The 22,546-nt window shown below is 37.6% G+C and overlaps 1 protein-coding gene, 1 non-coding gene and 1 pseudogene across 2 annotated transcripts in view; 1 reads left to right on the top strand and 2 right to left on the bottom strand.

The window, feature by feature from the left end:
• ubash3ba (ubiquitin associated and SH3 domain containing Ba) overlaps nt 1-11,896 on the top strand; it is a 46,432-nt gene extending 34,536 nt beyond the window's left edge. The window contains exons 3-14 of the mRNA XM_046838847.1: nt 43-229; nt 1,409-1,607; nt 1,795-1,964; nt 2,619-2,827; nt 2,915-3,053; nt 3,384-3,504; nt 5,650-5,772; nt 6,365-6,457; nt 6,673-6,817; nt 7,253-7,359; nt 7,637-7,746; nt 9,145-11,896. Of these exons, the coding sequence (XP_046694803.1) occupies nt 43-229; nt 1,409-1,607; nt 1,795-1,964; nt 2,619-2,827; nt 2,915-3,053; nt 3,384-3,504; nt 5,650-5,772; nt 6,365-6,457; nt 6,673-6,817; nt 7,253-7,359; nt 7,637-7,746; nt 9,145-9,282 (1,741 nt within the window). The 3' untranslated portion in view covers nt 9,283-11,896. The remainder of the gene's footprint in view (nt 1-42; nt 230-1,408; nt 1,608-1,794; nt 1,965-2,618; nt 2,828-2,914; nt 3,054-3,383; nt 3,505-5,649; nt 5,773-6,364; nt 6,458-6,672; nt 6,818-7,252; nt 7,360-7,636; nt 7,747-9,144) is intronic.
• Nucleotides 11,897-13,671: 1,775 nt separating this feature from the next.
• Nucleotides 13,672-13,743, bottom strand: trnag-ccc. The gene has a single exon. It is a non-coding gene; the product is annotated as a tRNA-Gly (tRNA).
• Nucleotides 13,744-20,762: 7,019 nt separating this feature from the next.
• LOC124378724 lies at nt 20,763-21,829 on the bottom strand (annotated as a pseudogene).
• Nucleotides 21,830-22,546: the final 717 nt, after the last annotated feature.

Genomic DNA, 22,546 nt, shown 5'->3' with positions numbered 1-22,546 from the left:
ATATTTTCATTCAGAAGTTTCCATTTCTGTTTCTGCTGGCAGGTTATTCTCTCATGTGGACGACCCGTTTCTTGACGACCCCTTGCCAAGGGAGTTTGTGTTGTACCTACGCCCAAGCGGACCGCTGCTCCATCAGCTTTCCCAGTTCTGGCAGCAGAGTCGTGCTATGTGTGGCAAAAACAAAGCTCATAATATTTTTCCTCATATCACGCTCTGCCAGTTCTTCATGGTCAGACTCATTTACAGTTGCTTTTTTAACGAAGTGCTCTAATGAAATAAACTATATGGCCAATACTATGTGAACAAAGTGCATTAGTGAGATCAGGCGCTGATAGTGGGTGAGGAGGTCCAGGGTAGGGTCAACGTTCCAGTTTATCCCAATGGTGTCTAGAGGGGTTGGGGCCAGAGCTCATTGCAGAATACTGGAGTTCTCTATTAAGGGGAATTTATTAAAAACATTCTAGTAAATTATGCTTATAAATTTGAGGCAGCATTTTTTGAAAGACCCTTATATGCACATGTGCATGTGATGCAATTGTCCACGTAATATTTGCCATGTAGTGGATATTTCATCCGAGCAGCCTGTCAAATATTTACTTATTTATTTTATATATTCTTTAGAGGCATAATATAAAGGATCAGAATGGCAATGAACTGAGGATGAAGAACATTCAATATAAATCTAAATTGTATCTAAGGACTTGTACTTGCAGGTCCCAGATGATAATAGGACTCTGTATGATGCTTTATTACATGCTGACAAACCAGTGAACGCTTTAAGGCTTGTGCACAGTGCTGGTACTAAAAGAGTCAGTATTTTAAGAACCTTTGTTAATATTGAATAAAAAGATTATAAGTCAAAGTAGATTGAAGTATAATTATTGTAGGAAAGCAAGAATGCTTATCAAATATTGTTAAAAATGAAACTGTGCCACTATTATTGAAACCTTTAAAACATATGTTTTATGGTTTTTATTTTTTTGTTTGTTTGTTTTTTTTTTTTTATCCCTTTCTTTGTATTTACTTTTCAAGTTCACTGGAACGTCTCATTAGCAGTCATGCTCTTCCTCTTTTAAAATATATAACATGACCGACGTTAAATTCTCTGATAAATGATAACTAGTTTGTAGTCGGACCTTTCAGTGGAACAACAATACAAAACTTGCATCCAGACCCAACAAAATTGCAGGGGAGACAATAGTTGTTAAGTAAAAATACATCAAATAAATATCTAATTTAATTAAAAATCTAGAGTTCGGTCATATTTGCAATATGATATTAAGTTATTATGGCTTAATTTTTGGTTAGATAATCATGTTTAGTAGAGAGAAAGAGGAGAGAGCAAGGGACGTGTGTGTATTTTCTGTTTCAAGAGAATGTACATGTGTTTTTGTGTTTGTGTGTTCAGTGTACGGACGCTAAGGCCGAGGCACTGTGTGAGGCTTTGCAAACTGTCGTGGGACAGTGGCGAGGCCGTTTCCCCTCCCCCCTTCCGCTGGAGCTCTACATCTCTTCCAACTTCATTGGACTCTTTGTTGATGAGAAGATAGCTGAGGTGCTAAAGAGCTTTGCAGCTGATTTTGCCACTGAGGCTACTGCCAAAGCTGGTAAGCATATTTCGCTGTGTGAAAATTAGGAATATGCAATGATATATATGAGGAACATGAATTCATACACAGGCAAAATAATATTTGTGTTCCTAATTTTAAAACATTTATTGTATTTGGGTTAAGTACAGTATGTACATATAAGTACAGTATGTTTATAACTACTTTCTGCTTCTTGACCACACAGACGTCCATGTGGAGCCACATAAGAAGCAGCTTCATGTAACTCTGGCGTACCATTTCCCAACCAATCACCTCACCTCATTGGAAAAGCTATCTAGGGGAGTGGACGTGTCTCTGGGCTGTGATTGGCTTGCCGTTCTTTTCTCAAGGGACATCCGATTTGCCAATCATGAGGTATGTATATCAAACTCCACCCAGACCCAAGGCTTTATTGGAACCTTCATCTGCTATGATTATCCGTTTATCTGTTTTTTTATTTGCTCAGTTCTATCTATAGATCAGCCAGGATAGACTGAAGTGGTGAGCCTTCCAGTCAGTGTTTAGTTTCAGTTAGATATGTCTTACATCTTTTGGCAGCCTGCACCATACATTTATAGAACTTTGATGTCTTAGAGTGTCTGTGATGCCTCCAGATGAAATCTTACTGTGGTTCTGAAGCTTAACCTTGAAATTAAACTTAAAGTAATGGCACATAATATTGTCCTGGCCTAAGTCTGTTTCTTTTGATCCAAGCTGCAGATTTTTCCCATTTGTTGTACCCTAAATGTAGAGAAGCTCAAGATGAACAGTGTATATGCACTGAATATGCTAAATATCCAAAAATGTGTGCTGCTTGTCACCATGTTAATAGTCTGCCCAGATATATTTTTTAATTCAGAAAATATTGCTGATTAGAGTAAAAAGTGATAGATAAGAGGATATTATTATGGGGGATGGGGATTGCTTTTCAAAATATATTTTAAAATTGTTCCTGTTGTCTACCACACGGCTACAAATAAAAAGAAAAAACAATAATTCCAAACATGAAATCTGCTTTTTGCATTACAGACATTGCGGGTGATGTATCCATACACTCCCCAGAATGAGGATGAACTAGAATTGGTACCAGGAGACTTCATCTTTATGTCTCCAGTGGAGCAGGGTAGTGCCAGTGAGGGATGGGTTTATGGCACATCTATGGGCACGGGTCTCTCCGGCCTGCTACCTGAGAACTACGTCAGCAGAGCAGACGAATGTGACACATGGGTGCTTCATGGGTGAGAGAGCCATTTGCCCACTTGCTAGAAATAAATAAACAGGAGTATAAGCGTACTGGTATTCACTTGGTTTCTCTTATTTGGCAGGTCCCACTCTTTCCTTAACTGCACCTCCCCAACTGTGAGCAGTGGTGCAGTAGGTGGACCTTTTTTTGATGGACAGCTGGATGGACGTCTCCTTGATGACCACGGTTCAATGGAACATCTTGTATGTCATCCAATGCAGGTAACCAAGGCAAGATTTAACCTGACTGTAGCAGGTGGCATGCTGTAGCATCCCTACTGAGATAGTTTATGAATGTTTCATAACCTGCGTATTAACATTTGTTAACGTTGTCTTTTTTAAATACTGATAAAATAAGTAAAAACATTTCCCTTACATTTGTCTTGGGTTTAGACAAATTAAACAAATGTGTTGTCTCTGTTAACCTGTCCCCTGAAGTTTAACCTGTTCTCAAACAAAGCAGTCAGAAAAATAGAAAAACATTTAAGAGGCTCGATGACCTACACTCTTTAATACTGTACAACAACCGCTATCTCCCTTCTAATGTTTTAGATGCTGCGGACCGATAGCCAGTCTCGACTGCCCAAGAGAACACTTTTTGTGTGTCGCCATGGTGAGAGGATGGATGTGGTGTTTGGAAAACACTGGATTACTCAGTGCTTTGATGCCAAAGGTCAGAGATCAGGGGTCAGGGGATGTTTACATGTGTTTGCTTTGTCGAATAGCTTGTCCCATGTTGACACTTGCCCTTGCTTTATTTCTTACTTGTGCATCACTGTCACCATTTCCTGTGCATGACCTGCTACGTGGTTCTCTAATTCTCTGAGGCCTTTGGATGTGTTTGCGTGGCTTTATATTCAGTATATACAGTATCTCACAACAGTGAGTACATCTCTCACATTTCAGCAACCACTTTAGTATACATTCTCAAGGGACAATTCTATAGAAATGAAAATTGGATATACTTTAGAGTAGTCAGTGTGCAGCTTGCATAGCAGTACAGATTTACTGTGAACAAATAGGAAACTGTTATTTGCACCACTATAAAAATGCATAATATTTAAAGTAAAATATCGAGTCATCCTTTTGCAGAAAAGTGATCAATGATGCAATACAACTTGCAATGAGGCGTGTGCCAAAATGTTTTATTTTTCTTATTCGTTGCAAAAGAAATCATTGGACATTAGACTTTATAGTGACATTTAATGTTGAGGACTTTCCAAACACGACTATACCTATCTCAGTGGTTAAGGCTCTGGGTTACTGACTGAAAGTTCGGGGGATCAGGCACCAGTATTTATGTTTTGCTATATTGCATAAGAAATCATTGCTCATTAGACTTTATAGTTTAATTTAATGTTGAGGACTATGTACAAGTTCATGCCAAACACAGCTATACTCACCTCAGTGGTTAAGGCTAAGGGTTAAGGCTACCAAAAGGTAGTGGGTTCAAGCCCCAGCTTTGCCAAGCTTCCACTCTTTGGCCCTTGAGCAAGGCTCTCAGCCCATTCCGCTACTGGGGCACTGTATCATGGCTGAACCTATGCTCTGACCCCAGCTTCTTTGATGTCACCTAAATGAGGATGGGTTCCCCTTTTGAGTCTGGTTCCTCTCAAGGTTTCTTCCTCATAACATTTAAGGGAGTTTTTCCTTGCCACAGTCGCCACGGCTGCTCATCATAAATACACATCGTTCACCTTAACTCTTAAAATTCTGTAAAGCTGCTTTGAGACAATGTCTGTTGTGAAAATCGCTATAGAAATAAACTCGACTTGACTTCCTAACATCACTGGGATATACAAGGGAAGAATTGTGAAAAATGTGATGTAATGTATATGTAGCAAGTAAAAAGCCTCTTTCTTTCTTTTTCTTTCTCCACTATATTATCAAATATACAATATTAAAAAAATAAATTTAAATAAATATTTTTAATATTACTTTTATTTTTATTTTAACCATATAAAGTTAGTACAATACACAGCAAAAATTAAACAATTTCCAGGACCAAAGTGTTATGTAAAACAAAACATTTAACAACATAAATTTACACTACAGTCGTCCCTCGATTTATCGTGGTTCGTATCTCGTGGTCCCACTTTATTGCGATTTTTAATTTGGAACATAACTATTTTGTTTCGCGAATGGTCTCGATTTCAGTTCTTTATTAGAAATGAGTAGCATCACAAGAAACCATAGGTTTACACTTATTTATTGGCTGTAGTATCCTCTGCCGTCAAAAAAAGGTCGGAGTTTAAGACATACGTCACCAGATTTAGACAATGAAAATAAAGAATGCAGTGAAAATCTTTAACTCAGCCCCTTTTTTGATGTCATAGGACACTTCAAACAATAAACAAGAGAAGAAACTATGCATAGGCTAAGCTACATTACTGCATCCATTTATCGCGGAAAATTCGTTTTTCGCGGTCGGTTTTGACATGTAAGACGGGGGACGACTGTATTACTATAGAATAACTATAAAAACATGAACATTACTACAAACCTTTATTAAGCTGGCACAATATCCATCATCAGAGTATTTAGCTTTTTTATTTAGGATTTAACAGTTCTCAGCTGCTGATCTTTGAGATGAACCCCAACCATGTTTTCATGAACTTTAAGCTTTTAAAAGTTTATTTTCCCCAATATATTGAATAGAACAGTTAGTCACTATCTGAGAGTCAAAGAAAATATATACACAGCAATAAAGAAAATAATCAGACCCAGCTCTGTTCATTTTATAAGTACATATAGACCCAATTTTGTTCCTTCTGCCGCCTTTTAATAATGTGTTTCCTTCCTTGCAAATGTGTTTCAGGTCGTTATGTACGATCCAACCTCAATATGCCGAGTAGTCTTCCAGTGCGAAGTGGAGGGTGCAGGGAGTATGATAAGGACTGTCCTATCACTGTGTTTGGAGCCACACAGGCTCGATTAGTGGGTAGGTACTATACAGAAACACACAGTACCAGTTTGAAAACACAGTGGTAATTGTTGGTAAACTTGGCCATTGTAATCTGCATGCAGAGGTGCTTTTGTAGGAGAAGAATATACTATGTAGAAATATCAACCTTTTGTGCCAGGTGATGCTGGTGGTTGCTTGATCAATGTATCTGATGTACCTCCATCCTTCTCTGATCTGGTTATCTAAGTTAACGTAAAAGCTTTGTGGTTGCAGCTGTTGTATTTCAAACTTGTCACTAACAACCTCTCTTTTGCGGCAACATAATTTTTCTGTTTAAAAAAACATCCCACCATGATCACATCAATGGGTTCCAATGAACTACAGTTATTACATTTTTGTCACTGCAGGAAACAGCCCGTTGATGTCGAAGTACATTTGTAAAATGACAGGTGAAATTAAAGGTGGAAATGAATGCTTATTAAATAGAATGAAATATATACTAAAACATGTACTGTAGTGACTACAAATGGTGCACTTTACCTGTAAATAACAGGAAGCAAAATCTGACAGAATCTATTATGGGTTTTGTTGAAAAACCTGTATATGTGTATTCTTTTGCTCTGTTTAGGAGAGGCCTTGTTTGAGAGTCACACAGTGATTGACTTTGTGTACTGCTCACCCTCCTTGCGATGTGTGCAGACAGCCCATAATATCCTCCGAGGTACACTTGCCATTATCTCTTTCACTTACCATCACTCCATTTAGCCCTCTGACCTTCAGTCGAAATGACCAAGCACTTTGGCTATTTCCTCTGTTACTATTTTCCCCCTTTTGCTTCGAAAAGGTACTTACATGTTACTTATTTCTTTCTCTCTCTCTCTCTCTCTCTCTCTCTCTCTCTCTCTCTGTATATCTCTTACTTTCACACTCTCTCAGGGCTTCAGCAGGATGGAAAGACTAAAATCCGAGTTGAGCCTGGACTCTTTGAGTGGACTAAATGGGTATCGGGGTCCTCCTTACCCAACTGGATTCCACCTACTGACCTGGCAGCTGCTAACTTTAGCGTGGACACAACCTACAGGTTCTTATTTAGTTCCATGTTATTTATTAGAGTCTACATTCTCGGCCAAAGAAAATAATGTATACTGCCTTTATACAGTAATGTGGACCATGGAAATAAAATCCAGTTTTGTGCATGAATGCACTTTTTGAACTGTAGGGTTGCCTTTGCCTCTTGGGCAGACACATGACTATGTTTACCAGGAAATGAGTTCATGGAGTTAAATAAATGTTAAGTGATAGCAAAAATAATAGTTAAAATAAATGCAGAGAAGATGTAAAATAGTATATTGCATGATCAATAAAAAAACTAAACAAAAAGCAAATCTTTAAATATTTAATGTGGTCTGAGTAATGACTGTCTAACTTTTTAACCTGGTCATGATGTATATCATTTCTTTGACTGGATGACTGAGGAATGAAGTACAGTTGTGATAAAGTAATCTCTTGTGCCCAGACCTCATATTCCTATCACCAAGTTGACTGTGTCAGAATCGTACGACACGTACATCACCCGCAGTTTCCAAGTGACTCGGGAAATCCTAGCCGATTGTAAAGCCCTGGGTAAGAAGCATTGCAAGTCTTTTTCTCTTGTATGCAGGCAATTAATCCGATTTTTTCACTGCGCTCTTTGAAATCTGATACGATCAAAGTGAAACGCATACTGACATTACAGGCTCCATTCAGGAAATATTTCCTATTGTGTACTAATGCATTGCAGACGAAAGTATAAAAAGCTGAGAAACATTAGTATATAAAGTATATTCTCTAATGACCAGCTTTGAACTGCTTAAATGGGTGTGTTTCCAGATTTATGTTTTCCATGTGGTTTTGTGAACAGGAAACACAGTGCTGATAGTGGCCCACGCTTCGTCTTTAGAGGCCTGTACACGCCAGATGCAGGGCCTCAGCCCACAGAACGCCAAAGACTTTGTACAAGTGGTCCGAAAGGTCTGTTACATTCCTACTTCTTTTATTTATTTATTTTTATTATTAACAACATTTTACTCTTTTGTTTAATCGTGGCAGAGGAGCTTTTCCGTTAACAAAATGGGCCATTTCTAATTGTCTATGCCATCTCTAATTGATATTTTTAGAATACACATGCTGCTTGTACAGCCAGATTAATTTGTGACCAGTAGTACCTTCATGTATCTGTATCTTAAACTGTTTATTGGCATCAAACCAGTGTAGAGGGACAAACTACTACTTGAAAGCTTCTAAATCACAGATGAGCATTAATTAGCAGCTAATATGGAGACAAATTAAGTATCAATATTTATTTAATTAATATAAAATTTAGAAAAAAATAGCAATTTAAAAGTCTCCCCCCCCCAATCCCAGAGGTAGCGGAAATTGATTATTCTATAATAACTCTCAGAAAAACTCTTAAGAAAAAGCTTATTATGTTTAAACAAAAGATCATTAGATATTTATAAATGTCACTTATGGATTATTTTATGATGAGTCATCTTTAATTCTTTACATATCAGTGTCATGTGAGGTGTGTTGTGTTACCAACTTAAAGCTAAGGGGTTTTCTTATACCTGCAGGTCTTAAAGAGTTTTAATAGGAAGTCTGCTTATACCTCTTATATTAAAGTACATATAGATTTGATCTTGATTGTATCTGCATCTAATTTTGTAAAACAGCCACGAAATAAATTTCTGTTTACTTTTCCAAAAGCTCACAATATTCAATTGTTATTAATTATTGTGGATCTGTTTTGGTTCACTGATGATCTCATCTAAATAAAACTTCCAAGGTTTAATGGACAAACTGAACAAGTAGGCCACTGGTTAATTTAAATAGGTATAGTTTTTGAGTAGCATTCTAATTAAATTGCATTAGACATTGAGATGTGATCCAGAGAAATAGGATTGCCCATTGCCTCTTATGGTACTCATGTTTCACATATATTGTAAACTATTTTATTTGAAACTATTAATAACAGTTACTAACCAAGATATAGGTTTATTAGGTAAAGCATGCTGTTTTCTCAGTCGAAACATGAAAGGGTGGTTTGAGTTACCACACAAAAAAATCCTTTATACTAAAGACTTTCCCATGCCAGAAGACTTGCTGCCTTTTAGTGCTGACACCAGAAACTCTGTCCAAAACTGCTAAATAAATGTGTCCTCACAATAGACAATATCAGGAATCCTGTAGTAGAAATGAAACTCACAAACTTATGATTAAGATATTATCATCATTAAGAAGTGATTTCATCTTGGCTTTGTCAAGCAACATACAAACAAGCTGGCCCAGGACTGTGGTCTAAACCACTAGGAGGCACTGATGTACCATTTTAGAAAACAATTCTCACTTCACCATTTTCCATTCTTTCAGATCCCTTACTTGGGTTTCTGTGCCTGTGAAGAGATGGGTGAGACGGGGGTGTGGCAACTTGTGGACCCACCCATCCTGCCCCTGACTCATGGGCCCAATCACAGCTTCAATTGGAGGGAAACTCTGCTGCAAGACTGAGACGCCTTCTTTCGGTTAGCTCGCCTTTTAGCTGGTCTTGCCAATGGCAGCTGAGAAACACGCTGTCACTTACTCTCTTCTTCCACTCTGTGGCGCTCCTGCACCATTACATTTTACACAGAGCAAACACAGGCTTCCATCCAGCAGCCTCTCTGCTGCACTATTCCACTTTCTTACTATCTGTACGTCTGTGTGTAGCAGCAGTGATGTCTGTGTTCATAACTACGCTCATACAATTATGCCATGCCCTTATTATTGGGCATGGCCACTGCTTGGCTGTCATCGATTAGTGTAAAGTTTCAGGCTGCAATGTACGTAGAGTAGCTGATTGCTTCCATGGGTTTTCCATCTCAGCAAGAGTTTTCATGCCAGCTGCACCGAAAGTACATCACCCGACGCTTCCAAGATGGCCGACCTTCTAAACAGCCTTGCTCACCCTCGTAAAAACTGATGCAGCAAAGGGAACATGGCCGCCGCCAAACACACTGTGAGAAAAGCAGACATGTTCAGCATTTTGCACCAAGCTTCCAGGCTACTTTTCAAATATCTTGTCAACAGGAATCAAGCACAAGAGACGAAACTCAAGCATGACAATCAGAAAGGAGTGGAGCGGTTTAAAAGGAGCTGACATGTCCTCTCAGACACAGAGTTCGCCTCAGGATGAAGTTGGTATAGGGCTTATTTTAGCAGTTCATTACTTTTGCATGCAAAATATGAATAAACCAGGGTTTCACAAACTATTGGCAGTCGGGGTCTTCTTTAAATATGAAAGAAATTCTGTGCCACTACTTGAATTTAACCCAACTATTCAATTAAGGACAATTAAAAATATATGTAATATTTTGCCTATTTATTGAAACCTTAGGGCTTCTTATTCCTGAAATTTTAACCAACAAATCTTGTCTGGTCAAGTTATTTATAAGCTGACTTGTTTTTGACTTATTGATGTTTGCACTTAAACCCATTCAATTCACCCGACTAGTCAAACAGCATAATAGATATATTAACTCACTCTAATGGACCCCAGACACCATTTTGTGAATCCTTGGTATAAACAGTCAGGTCAAAAAGTCTGAGTCGACCATCAAGCACTGCTTTTGAATCCACCGTTAGAGAACTCTGTTCATACACACCATTTACTTCAGTTTAAATATATGGATCTACCGTACATGGCCAAACGTATGTGGACACTTGACCATCATTCCCATATGTGGTTCTTTCCAAAAACTGGTGCCACAAAGTTTTTATATACGCAGGTGTTTATGGTGTATGCTGTAGATTTCACTGGAACTAACAGGCTCAATCCTGTTCCAACATCACAATTCAAACTATGGTTGCACTGGAAGAACTTGAGTGACTTCCTCAGAGCCTTGAACTCAACCCCACTGAACACCTTTGAGAGGAATTGGAAGGCTGGCTGCACCCCAGACCTCCTCACCCAACATCAGTGCCTGATCTTGCTAATGTATTCGTGACTGAATGGGCAAATCTAGTGAAAACCCTTCACAGCAGAGTGGAAGTTATTATAACAGCAACATGGGGCGACATGCAAAAAGATGTAGGAAGCACAAATCAGTGTGATAATCAGGCATCTACAGACCTTTGGCCATATAGTATAGTATATGAAACATTTATATAGTCACATATACATATATACACCCAGAACACACACTGTTAATTGTCTCTTAATAACCTGATCTTGAGTTTAGTTACAGTTTTTTATGCTTTATACTTTCCCATTTGCAGCATTCGGTCAATGTCTTTTTTATAATTTATATAATAAATAATTGTAATCCTGCTTGCAAATAGGATCTGTAGTTCTATTGAAATGCTGAAAGCAATTCTTGGTAGCGGACTCAGACTATCTCTTGGTATGTAAACGCTTGATAAGCTCTTTACAAGCAACAGGTCAATCAGGAAGCCTTATTTTTTCAGATAGGAACTTGGAAAGTAGTCCACAAAACAAGTACACATTTGTACATAGTAGCACTCATCAAACTTTTTCATGCTATCATTCTCAAATGACAAGCATATAACTGCATTTATTTATCTATTCATAGCATAACTGCTAAACTTTTTTTTCTGGTGCTTCATATAAAGTATTTTTATTATTTGCTTCCGCTGTTTTTGTAAGCAGAGGAATCAAACTGTAGCAAATTCAACATGCAGTCTATCCACCCGCTCCCTTATTTGTGCTATACACATCAGTCTTCACAAGTAACACTGATATATTTGTGGAGTTTTGGGTCTTACGCTAGTTTAGGTGTGAACAGCAGGTGGAACAACATGCCAAGTCTATATGTTCTATAGCCTATTCTTTTTTTTAACATGATTTCTTTTGTAAATCTGTTTGATGTTGTATTAAGTACAGTTTCTGTTTACTGGTTGGTTATGCATAATTTGTCAAACTAATTTCTATAATAAGAGGCATGCTTTTTTTTTTTTTTTAATCTTTGTGTTCTTAACTGTTCCTCAGCTGTGATGTGAACTTCAAACAAATGTTTTTTTTTGTCCTTGGAACAATGTAATGTCTCCTAAACTATGTTCACTTCTTCCCCGTTATACAGCGAGAAAATGATCACGTTCACACTTTATTTAAATTCCTTGAAACTAACAGTCATGGTCATTTTTAATGTCTTGTTAGCTCTTTCAAAAAAAAAATCGCTTCCTGAGAAGCAGTATATGTGCGTTTAATGAAGTATGTTTTAGTGTGTATGTGTGTGTGTGTCTAAGAGATTGTTCTATTCAAGATGAAAATGCCACCCGATGAACATAATATGCCAAATTATATAGCGTTCTTCCAAAACGGCTGCATTCACACATCATTCACATATCAGTGGAGTATAAAAAGAGCTGAAGGAAATGCTAATGACTCCTTAATGCTAATAAGTCACCATGCACTTGATAGTGAGAGAGAATGACTCAGAGCTTCACAAGATTCTGAACAGTAGCCCCGGGTTTTAATGCCGTTTTAACACACCCTTATCAACTTTCCTTCACAATCATCCACATCTCACGGGTGGCAGCTCGGCATTCGCACTTTTTCCATGAACTTATTATCAGCGAGAACAATCATGTCGTCAGGCCCATTTCCATCCCAGTGTGTACAGTCCGTTTAATTTATATAACGTACAGCATTTGGGTTGCTAACCAGCTTGCTTGGGAGTAGCTGACTGTATAAAGGAATGAAGTTGTCAGTTATGATGTACAATTAGCAACTTTTGCTTTAGAAATTCTAATCTGAAAGCAACAACTCAGTGTCACATAAAAATGTAAATTTTTATTGCAGGAGATTTCAATAAAAACTTGAATTATGTGAAATTCCTTGCTTTTAAAGAAAACCACCAAGGGAAAGGCTAATCACATTGACTATTTAATGCTAACACAGTAATGATTAGCTTTTGCCTATAGATCATTTTAAAGGGATTGGTTTATATGATTGAGAATGGAGCTTCAAATCAAAAATGAAAAAAAGAAATAAATAAAGCCTATATGAAATCCTGTGAAAAATCACGCTAATGTGAGACTTGATGTTAATAGCCCAGTATCTGGACCCAGATCTGGTGAGTTACCTTTAGCTAAATAATTTACAGAAAACGCAACCCAATTCCAAAAAAGTTGCGACACTGTGCAGCATTCAATGATTAGCAAATCTCATGAACCCATATTTTATTCACAATAGAAAATGTATACAATGTTTGAACTCGGGAAATGTAACAATAAAGGAAAAATACCATTTTTAAATTGATGGCTGCAACACATTGAAAAGCAATTGGTACAGGGCCATGTTAATCACTGTGTAGCATCCCCTCTTCTTTTAACACACACATCTGGTAACTGAGAGTTTGCTGGAGTTTCGGGAGAGGAATGCTGTCCCTCTTAATGTCTGATACAGGATTCTACCTGTCCAGTCATGGATCTTCTGCGTCGTATTTTTTTTTTAATTTCATGATGTACCAAATGTTTTCAATTGGTGAAAGGTCTAGACTGCAGGCAGGACACTTGAACACCCAAACAATACAAAGCCATGCTGTTGTACCAGCAGTATTCAATATAGCATACTGCTTGTATAGTATTATAGCAGTATAGCATTGTCTTGCTGAATTTATACATGCACCTTCCAGAAAATGATGTTGCCAGGATTAAAGCATATATTTGTTTTGAAATGTGTACATTCCTTTCAGCATTGATGATGCCTTGCCAGATGTGCAAGCTGCCCATTCCATAGGCACTAATAAACTTTCTTTCGGCTTCTCCCGTTAGGGGTCGCCACAGCGGATCCTCCGCACGTTTTGATTTGGCACATGTTTTACGCTGGATGCCCTTCCTAACGCAACCCTCCCCAATTTATCCGGGCTTGGGACCGGCACTGAGAGTGGCTGGGGATGGTTCCCTGACCGGGAATCGAACCCGGGTCGCAGCGGTGGGAGCGCTGTGTCTTAACCACTAGACCACCAGGGGTTTCCATAGGCACTAATACACCACCAAATCATCAGAGATGCAGGCTTGTGAATTGAGCTCTGATAACAAGCCAGATGGTTCCAAGGACATGGCATTAATGGTTTCCAAAAATAATTTTAGATTTTGATTCATATAACCACATAACAGTTTTGGCTTAGTTCGTTTTAGATCAAATTTGGCCCAAAGAAAACTATAGCTTTTCTGGACCATGCTGACATACTGTATGGCTACTTCTTCCTTAATAGTGACCAGCACTTGTGGATTGCCTGCTGAACTATTTCCACAGCCAGTGTTTCTGAGCCAATGTAGTAATTTCCATTACAGAATCATGCCTGTTTTTAATGCAGTGCTGCCTGAGGGCCAGAGGGTCATGGGCATCTAATATTGATTTTCCCCTCATGTTCCCGGTGCGTAGAGATTTCTCCAGGTTTTCAGAAACGTTTGTACTTATTAGGTGCTGGATATTAAAAGTCTTTGCTATTTTAGGTTGAACATTATTATTAAATTGTACTTTTTCGCACATCAGTGATCCTCTGCCTGTCTTTATTTTTGAGTGATGCTCTGATACTATTTTTCTATTTACTGACCTGTTGCCAATTAACCTAATTAGTAACAAAATGTTCCTCCGTCTGGTTCGTTTTAGTAACACTTACTTTTTCCATTCTTTTGTTGCCCCTGTCCCAACTTTGAGACATTATGTGAACATCAAATTCTCAATGACCTTATTTTTTTCCTAAAATGGTACATTTCTTCAGTCTACATATTGAATGTGGGTTCTATGTTCTATTGCGAATAAAATATAGGTTTAAAATATTTGCAAATCATTAAATTCGTATTTTATTTACAATTTGACGAGATTGGCTGTAACAGGCTCTACTTGAAGCCTTGCAGTTTCAGAATTTAGAATGATAAAGCCGATACACTATGGTCAGGTTAACTGGTTCCTCCACAGTACAGTTGATGATTCCTGCTTTACTCACTGTTTTGATCATTAATTCTTCAACATGAACCGTGACCTTGTTTCACACAATACCCTTATTTATGGTTAATAAACATGGTTAAAAGTATTAAAGAGGATTTAATGAAGAAAAAGCCAAAATACTTGATACGTATAGGTTTAAAAGATTAGTGGAACAGGAACTTAATAAAAAACGTCACCAGTTTGGTCACCATTTAGTATTTAAATGTAAGAAATGTTATTGTGACTGGGTTAATAACATCCCCAGGTTACAAACTATAGAAGCAAAAGGACAGACCAAATTTATCGAATTGAAGGTTTTGTCGGGGAAATGAAGAAATGAGGCTGTTGAGACCACAAATAGGAAGCTTAGTACACATAATTCATTAGTAAATAAATGAATAGCAAATGGATGACGGTGTCATTAATAACCGTATGAGCTCACTTTAACTCTGTATGTATAAGCCATATATTCAATGATATGCTGTTTAAGCTGATATTGTTACTCATGATCATTAAAGTGCAGTTTGTGACCTCGAGTCATGTAGCTCTTCTCCACATGCCAGCTCATGCATGAAGACACACAATTCACTTCTTACAGGTAACTTCTTTACTTGAAACAAGTACACACAAGTATACTGCAAGTTGTGTTCTGTGTTTTAAATTAAATTATTTCTTTGATTCTTATGCATTCCAAGGATGTGTTCCAGAAGATTGTTATATTTTGCTGCAAAGGATTATCTCTGTAAATTGTCTCAGATTATTTTGTGACTTATCTGCTTAAAAGATATTAATAATGTTTGAAAGAAAAATGAAATAAATGTTTTATCACCATGGGACTTGTGAAGTTTGAGTTATGTGGGGTGAGGCGGAAATTGTGCTGATCATGAACTTTTAATAGCAAATGCTTTGCTTCCTGTGGTGCCCTAAAACCGGATAACAGTATATACAGAATAAAAGAACATATCTGGAGGCTTGTGTCAGTGGGGAAATGATTAAAGATTATTATTGTGTTAGAGCACAGAGCATTTCCTTGTCATAGTGGGTTCTAAGAAGAAATCCATTGAAAAGTAAGCAGGCAAAAAAGGGTGGTTATACCAGTTATATTGCGCTATTTCTATATTAATAATGTTTCATGTGGTGATGGTGATAAAGCAACAGCAGAAAAGCATTTGCTCTTTCATCTGGGGATTGTGAATTCAAATCCCAAATGATGCCACAGCCATCTGTTTCTGGGAGCCAAGAAAGTTAAAGCCAAAATTAATCATTCTTTTTTTGGTGGGAGAGATGGCATCACATTTGTCTGTGTGTTTGTGGATTTGAGTGTTACTCTGTCATGTGACAGCATGAGCAGCAGTTTGAAAAGATGTGGTTGGTTGGATTCATGTTTTTAGCACAAGCATGTGGTATCCTTCACTCTCCCTGATTGGCAGTTGTATGATTGGCAAAAGCTGGCTGCTGGGTGGAAAATGACAACCAGTTTTGGAAGAAAAATGGAAGGAGTAAAATTATAGTATTTTCATAATTGAATAATTAATACAAGCACAGCCTGTATATTTGTTTGTAGCAACACTTTAGCATATCCCCTTTTAAATTTCCTGCATTATTTAAATACCTTTTACTGTCATGTGATTAGACTGGTGGACATGAATCTATAATCAAAATGCAATTCTTTGCCAGTAGGTGGCAGTGCAAATTCAGTAACAGTGCACTGGGCTATTTTGCTACATACTGTGTTTTTGGTATGGGCTAATATGCATTTATAGAGAGTTAAAAAATATATATATACTATTTTATTTAAAACCATATAAAAGCCACTTATTCACTGGCAGGGGCTTGTAGAATTTCAGAAAATATTCGGGAAAATGTAATATATTTGATAATATAATATGTATTTGATATACTATTATTAAACTAGGTCATAAGGTTCTAAAACTTTTATAAATGCTTTTAAATTATTCATTTCTTTGTTTGTTTGTTTACATTTATTTAAATTTATTTATATACAGTTTATAGTTCATATAAAATACTAGCTAAAAGGTGTGGGTTACAATATTAACAGTGAAACATGTAAATGCAATCCAAAGAAGTCGTGCAGAAAATCCAGTTCAGTAAAAAAAAAAAAAAAAACACGTTAAAGCAGTTCTGCCTGCAGGCTTCAGACAAATCTGTTCCAAAGTACTTTTTTTTTTTTTAATAGGTGACTTCAGAGTTTCTGATTTCCATTCTAAAGATTGTTCTCACTCACTGTCACCGAACACAAAGTGCATATGAGGGTTAATGGGCCGGGTGCAGGTCCTGGAACACACAGAAAAACAACATGCTATAAACTTCAATGCTCCTTTACTAATCTTTGGGGAGCACAGGTCTCAATTTCAAATATTTGCTTTGCTATAAAAAATTATAGCACTAGTAAAATAAATATTTTAGGCTATTCAGCATAACACAAAAATGCCCAAAAATAACTGTAGCACTTACAGCACTTGCAGTCATCAATTACTTTTGCAACAGTTCTAATATTTACACAACTATACTTCACAGTTCATGAGAAAAATATCACAAAAAACATATACAAATATGTCACAAATGCATGCTTCCATTTACCCACACCCCAAACCACAGCCATGTCCTGATTCTCCTTTTCTTTACTGTTTTGGGTTCTTCTGTGTATCTCTGTGGCAGTTCTACGTCCTTCAGCCACCCATGGTCTTACCTAAAGGGAATTAAGTTTGGCCAGAGACCGTCCTAGAAGGTTGAGAAAGTGTAAATATGATGTGGTGGATGTGTACAGTGAGGAACGATTTGGGGTTTAAATCCAGTTCATTTGGGAAAATCCACGCATATGTTCAGCACTTGATATAAGAATTCAATTGACAGCAAATCTCTCCTTCAGTTCATCAGGGATTCATCTGAGTTTCTGTACTTTCTATACGCTCAAATGGCTGCGCACAAGCTGTCAATGTCAAAGTGCTGACACAGTGATTCTATTTGAGTTTCTCCATTTTTCATACTCCTAACTCCCAGCTCCCAACTTTTTATGAATAAATCTAAACTAATATACAGTAGTAAACTGATTGAAGATGGTAAAAAAAGTCCTGCTTCGAACACATTAATTTTGAGGACAAAATGTTCACTTGCTGCCTAATATATCCCACCCACTCACAGGTGCCATAATGAAAAGATAATTAGTGTCATTGACTCACTGGTCATAATGTTATAATGTCATAATATTAAAATCTAAAAAAAAAATCACATTTTACATGTCAAAACCAGACAAATCCAAAGGACATAGTTTTTATATTCTATATAGTCGAGTTGTTTCTTGTAAAGGGGAAGTTTTTCAATTATTTGTGAACAAGCTTTTTGGAAGATTTACAGAAAGAAAGCAAAAAAAAGAAAAGAGACGGGCATTCCACATGGGGGGAACCACAAACTGCAGAAATGTCACCACACATCCTTGAAATGTCAGCTGGCATTGGTGTTGAGACCAAATATTTTTGTATGAAAGCAAGAGGTATAACATATGAAGTTTTTGTCCCAAAGCCTTGTTGTCTCTGCCAAAAGACTCACATTAGACCATACAGAGCTTCAAACAAGATGAAGAGCCAAAAATACTTGCAGCAAGTCAACATAGAAATAGGTAAAAAATGGAAAATCAATGTTTTGCAGTGCTACAGAAAACCGAGAAGCACTCTTGCCTTGCTTTGTGTGCTGTTTTGTGGCTGGTGTTCCAGGCACTCTTGATAATTAGTGTAAACCCTGTTTGCCTCTGCCAAGAGGTTCATACTTGGCTCTACATGGATCAACAATATAGACAACACAAACAAACAAACGTGTTGCAATTTTATCTCAGGCCAAATATAAACCCTAATAGAAGGTTTGAATTGAAGAAGAAAGTTGACATGCACAGAGGCTTATTTTATCCATAATCCCCAGATGCCATACTATATTTACATTTGCATTTACATTTACGGCAATTAGCAGACGCCCTTATCCAGAGCGATGTACAAAAGTGCTTTGAACTCTCTATCATTGAATAAATCAGCATTGGTTCACTAGGTTGCAGTATTAGGATAGATTAAAACTCCCAATTCTAGAACTCGGTTGGGAGGAATTATACATAAATTTTACATAAATACATATAACAAACTAAAAAAAATGCTAGTTTAAGTGTTTCATTAAAAGTTAGGTCTTTACTCGTCTTCACCTAGAACTGAGGTCGTGTAGGTCCTCTTTAAACAGGTGAAGGGTGTCAACGGTTCTGCAGCTGAATATAAATATCACACATTGTATATCACACATTGAGCTGTCATCTTTCTCTCTGTTCTATACATTATAAACAAAGCTAATAAATATCATATAGACTAGTTAGACAAGCATTGAATGAACACTCTAAAAGAGTGAACACTCCCCTTCCATGTGTTTTGTGTAGGAAATGTGGAGTGCTTCAGGGAAGATTGTCTAGTGTTACCTCTAAGAGGAAAAAATCTCTTGCTTTTGTCTTCCTGCATCACCTTGAGGGCAAGTTTCCTTTCAAAGCGAACAATCACGTGACCATGTTACTACACAAAAGTATTATTGCTTCAACTATTTTCCTAAAACACAGACATGGCCGCTCAAAAAGCAAGTGGTTTTTTTCCTTACCAATATTCCCTGAACAAGAGCTTTTGTTCCATGCTTTTCTCATGACCTTCGACCTTAGGTATCAGTCGGGTGCCTGTGTGCAGCATTGAGGTATCCTTTATAACACCCTGGTACTTACTCATACTCACATAGACTCTCTCTCACGCACACACATACACACACACAATGTGAGAAAATGTAGGAGAAGTAAATCCCATTACATGTTGGTTTGTAGTGACTTTTTTAATTGTGCAGTGATGGAACACAGTCATCAACACAGACAAGATTTTAAAATTAATGTTTGTAAACTTTGTCACACAATTAATCTGTAACCGAATATAAACCAGGTGTTTTTGTTTTGAATGGTACAAGAAACAAGTCCAACATCTTTCAGATTAATTAAAGCTGATTCTGTGTGCGTGCATGCGTGCGTGCGTGTGTGTGTGTGTGTGTGTGTGTGTGTATTTCTTCTGTGTTCTGCCCACCTTCAATTTAGACTCCTTTATTTAAAATCAAAAAGTGAGATTTGTCCATTCCACTTGTAGATATTTTTTAAAGGAACATAAATATTCCCCAAAGAATTAGACTGGAGGTGAGAGAAAGAGAAACAAATATAATAAACAAAAAGTAAGACAGGGAGATGAGAGTAACAGAGAAAAGGGTGATAACATGACACAGGTGGAAGAAATAGAATTAAAGAAGGAGAGAAAACTTTTAAGAGAGAGAGAGAGAGAGAGAGAGAGAGAGAGAGAGAGAGAGAGTGTTTGTGCATTTGTGCAAATAATTAGTTCATAAAGATTTTCTTTTTTTTTTCTTTTTGATAGTGGTTGTAAAATAATAACCATAGATCATACTATAAATACAATACCTATGGAAACCTATCAAAACAAACAAACAAATAAACAAATATATAAATAAATAAATATTGCATCTTTATGGGCCAGTTGTTCAAAGGTAAACTGATCGGATTCTGGTTATCGGATTGGATCAAATCTTGAAAATGGGTTGTTCAAAAGGGAAAGAAGGAATCTGAAATTGGATTAGATCACAGAATCCAATCCTAGTTTAAATCTGGATCAAACCTTCAGTTTGTGTTGTTCAAAACTTGTCAGTAGGATTTGGATAACTTTGATCCAAAATAACAGGATTATCCTGATCCCAACAGGGGGTAGGATTTCAAGGTGGATTCCAGGAGGAAAATGTAGTGAAACTTTAAAATTGGTCAAATGATACATTTGTATCATTTAGTGTATATACTTTTATTTACTTTTTTCACTTGACTTGTGTAACCGTTGTAACAGTGATAAAGTAAATATAGTAGACATAGGCTACCAATTAAGCTATTCAGTATAGTAAAGTAAAAATCATAAAATATGAAATAATCCCCCAAACAGATTTCAATAACAAACAAAAATATGTTAAATTTTTCTGTCATTCATCACCATATATTAATTTCAAAGAAACAATCATCAGAGATGAGCCTGTCAAAAATAATGTCTAACAATTGCATCCCTTACTATACGTCCAGTCAGTCCCTCATTCTGACAGAATGCCAGAGGTTGGTCTGGTTCTTCAACAGGCTTAGGTGCATCATAAACATCATCACAGAGAGGGACAATGCGCCTGGTAGCGATGTTGTGCAAGATGATACACGCTAGTATTCTGATACACGCTCCCTGTGGTTAAACTCGCAAGTAGTTAAGGCATGCAAAGCGTCTCTTCAGAACTCCACTTAAACATTCAATTGCACATCTTGTTTTGCAATGAGCAGTGTTGAAGTGTGCCTGTGCCGGTGTGGTTGCTGCGAGGAAAAGGAGTCATCACCCATGGTAGGAGTGGAGAGGCAGTGTCTCCTCATAGTATTCCATCCGGTCGGTTGGTTTGGAACTCTCTGTATAAAGCACTCTCTCTCAGGATACGTGCATCATGAACAGACCCAGGCCACTTTAAGACATGTGATGTAGAGGTCAGCATCGCCCACAAGTTGGATGCTGATGCTGCGCCTCTCCTTTCGGTTGATGTACTCCCAATCCATCTCATGAGGTGCTTGGATATGCACATAAATGCAGTCAATAACCCCAATAGTATTGGGCATGTTCCCCAATAGAAAAAACTTGTGCTTGGCCTGGGCAATCTAGACATCCTTTGGAAGTGAAACAAACTGATTGACCAGGCTGGCCAATGCAATTGACACAAATCACTCACAGTTGATTTGTCCACTCCTATATTGTCACCAACTACTTGGTAGAAAGTGCCAGATGCATAGAAGCGTAGACCAATGAGGACCTGTTCCTCCACAGACAGACTGTGACTCTTTCGGGTTCTCTGTTGAAGTTTTGGCCTGACAAAGTCTGCAATGTACTTAATATCTGCATTCCCAAAGCAAAAGCGAGCATACAGTTCTTCAGTGGTGTATTGCTCCAGTGGTTGTGAAAGCTCAACATACACCCTTTGACGGTATTCTCTTCCACCAAAACTGTGGTAGCGATGGACAATACCTGCCATGTCAGTGCCTCTCTCTAAGTTCTCTGAGAAAGGCTGAATATAAGATGGCTGTCAAATACCCACACACTAATTGGCTGGCGTGCTGTGTTCAATTAAATCAATCATGCCCAAGGCCTATAAATACTATGTCCACTGCAATACATGAGGTGGAACCATGGATATAAAAGAACCTTATTTCACTGTTGCAGAAACCCATGCACTGCTGGAGGGGGTTAAGTGCCATTATGCCTCAATAGTAGGAAGCTTTGTTGTGGGTGGAATGGTGACTAACAAAAGGAAGAAGGACATTTGGGTTGAAATCACCAAGAATGTGAATGCAATGGGGTCCTTGGAGCAAGTGAAATTTAGATGGAAAAATCTGAGCCCAGAACAACAAAGGACCTTGCTGAAGCAAAAAACACCCAAACAGGCAACAAACCCTTTAAGAAAGGTGAAAACACAGATGTGGTTCTGGACATTATTGGAGGTAAGAACTCTAAAGCTCAGCACGGGATTCAAGGTGTTGTAGGGGATGGTGTAGCCTACAATTGTAGAGGAAAGTGAGCCAGTTCCTCCTAATGCAGAGGAAACATTCATTCTGGATCTCAGCCCTAGCTGAGGTAGAGCCAGCAGTCACAGAAGCTCAGAAAAGAGGCTTGAAGCGTCCTTTGCCGAATAATAATGATGATGCCTATGAATTACTTCTGAAATGAGAGACTGAAAGAGCAGAAGCACAGA

Source organism: Silurus meridionalis, chromosome 25 (genome assembly GCF_014805685.1).
Source record: "Silurus meridionalis isolate SWU-2019-XX chromosome 25, ASM1480568v1, whole genome shotgun sequence".
Classification (NCBI taxonomy): domain Eukaryota; kingdom Metazoa; phylum Chordata; class Actinopteri; order Siluriformes; family Siluridae; genus Silurus; species Silurus meridionalis.
This window is presented reverse-complemented; position numbering and strand designations above follow the sequence as displayed.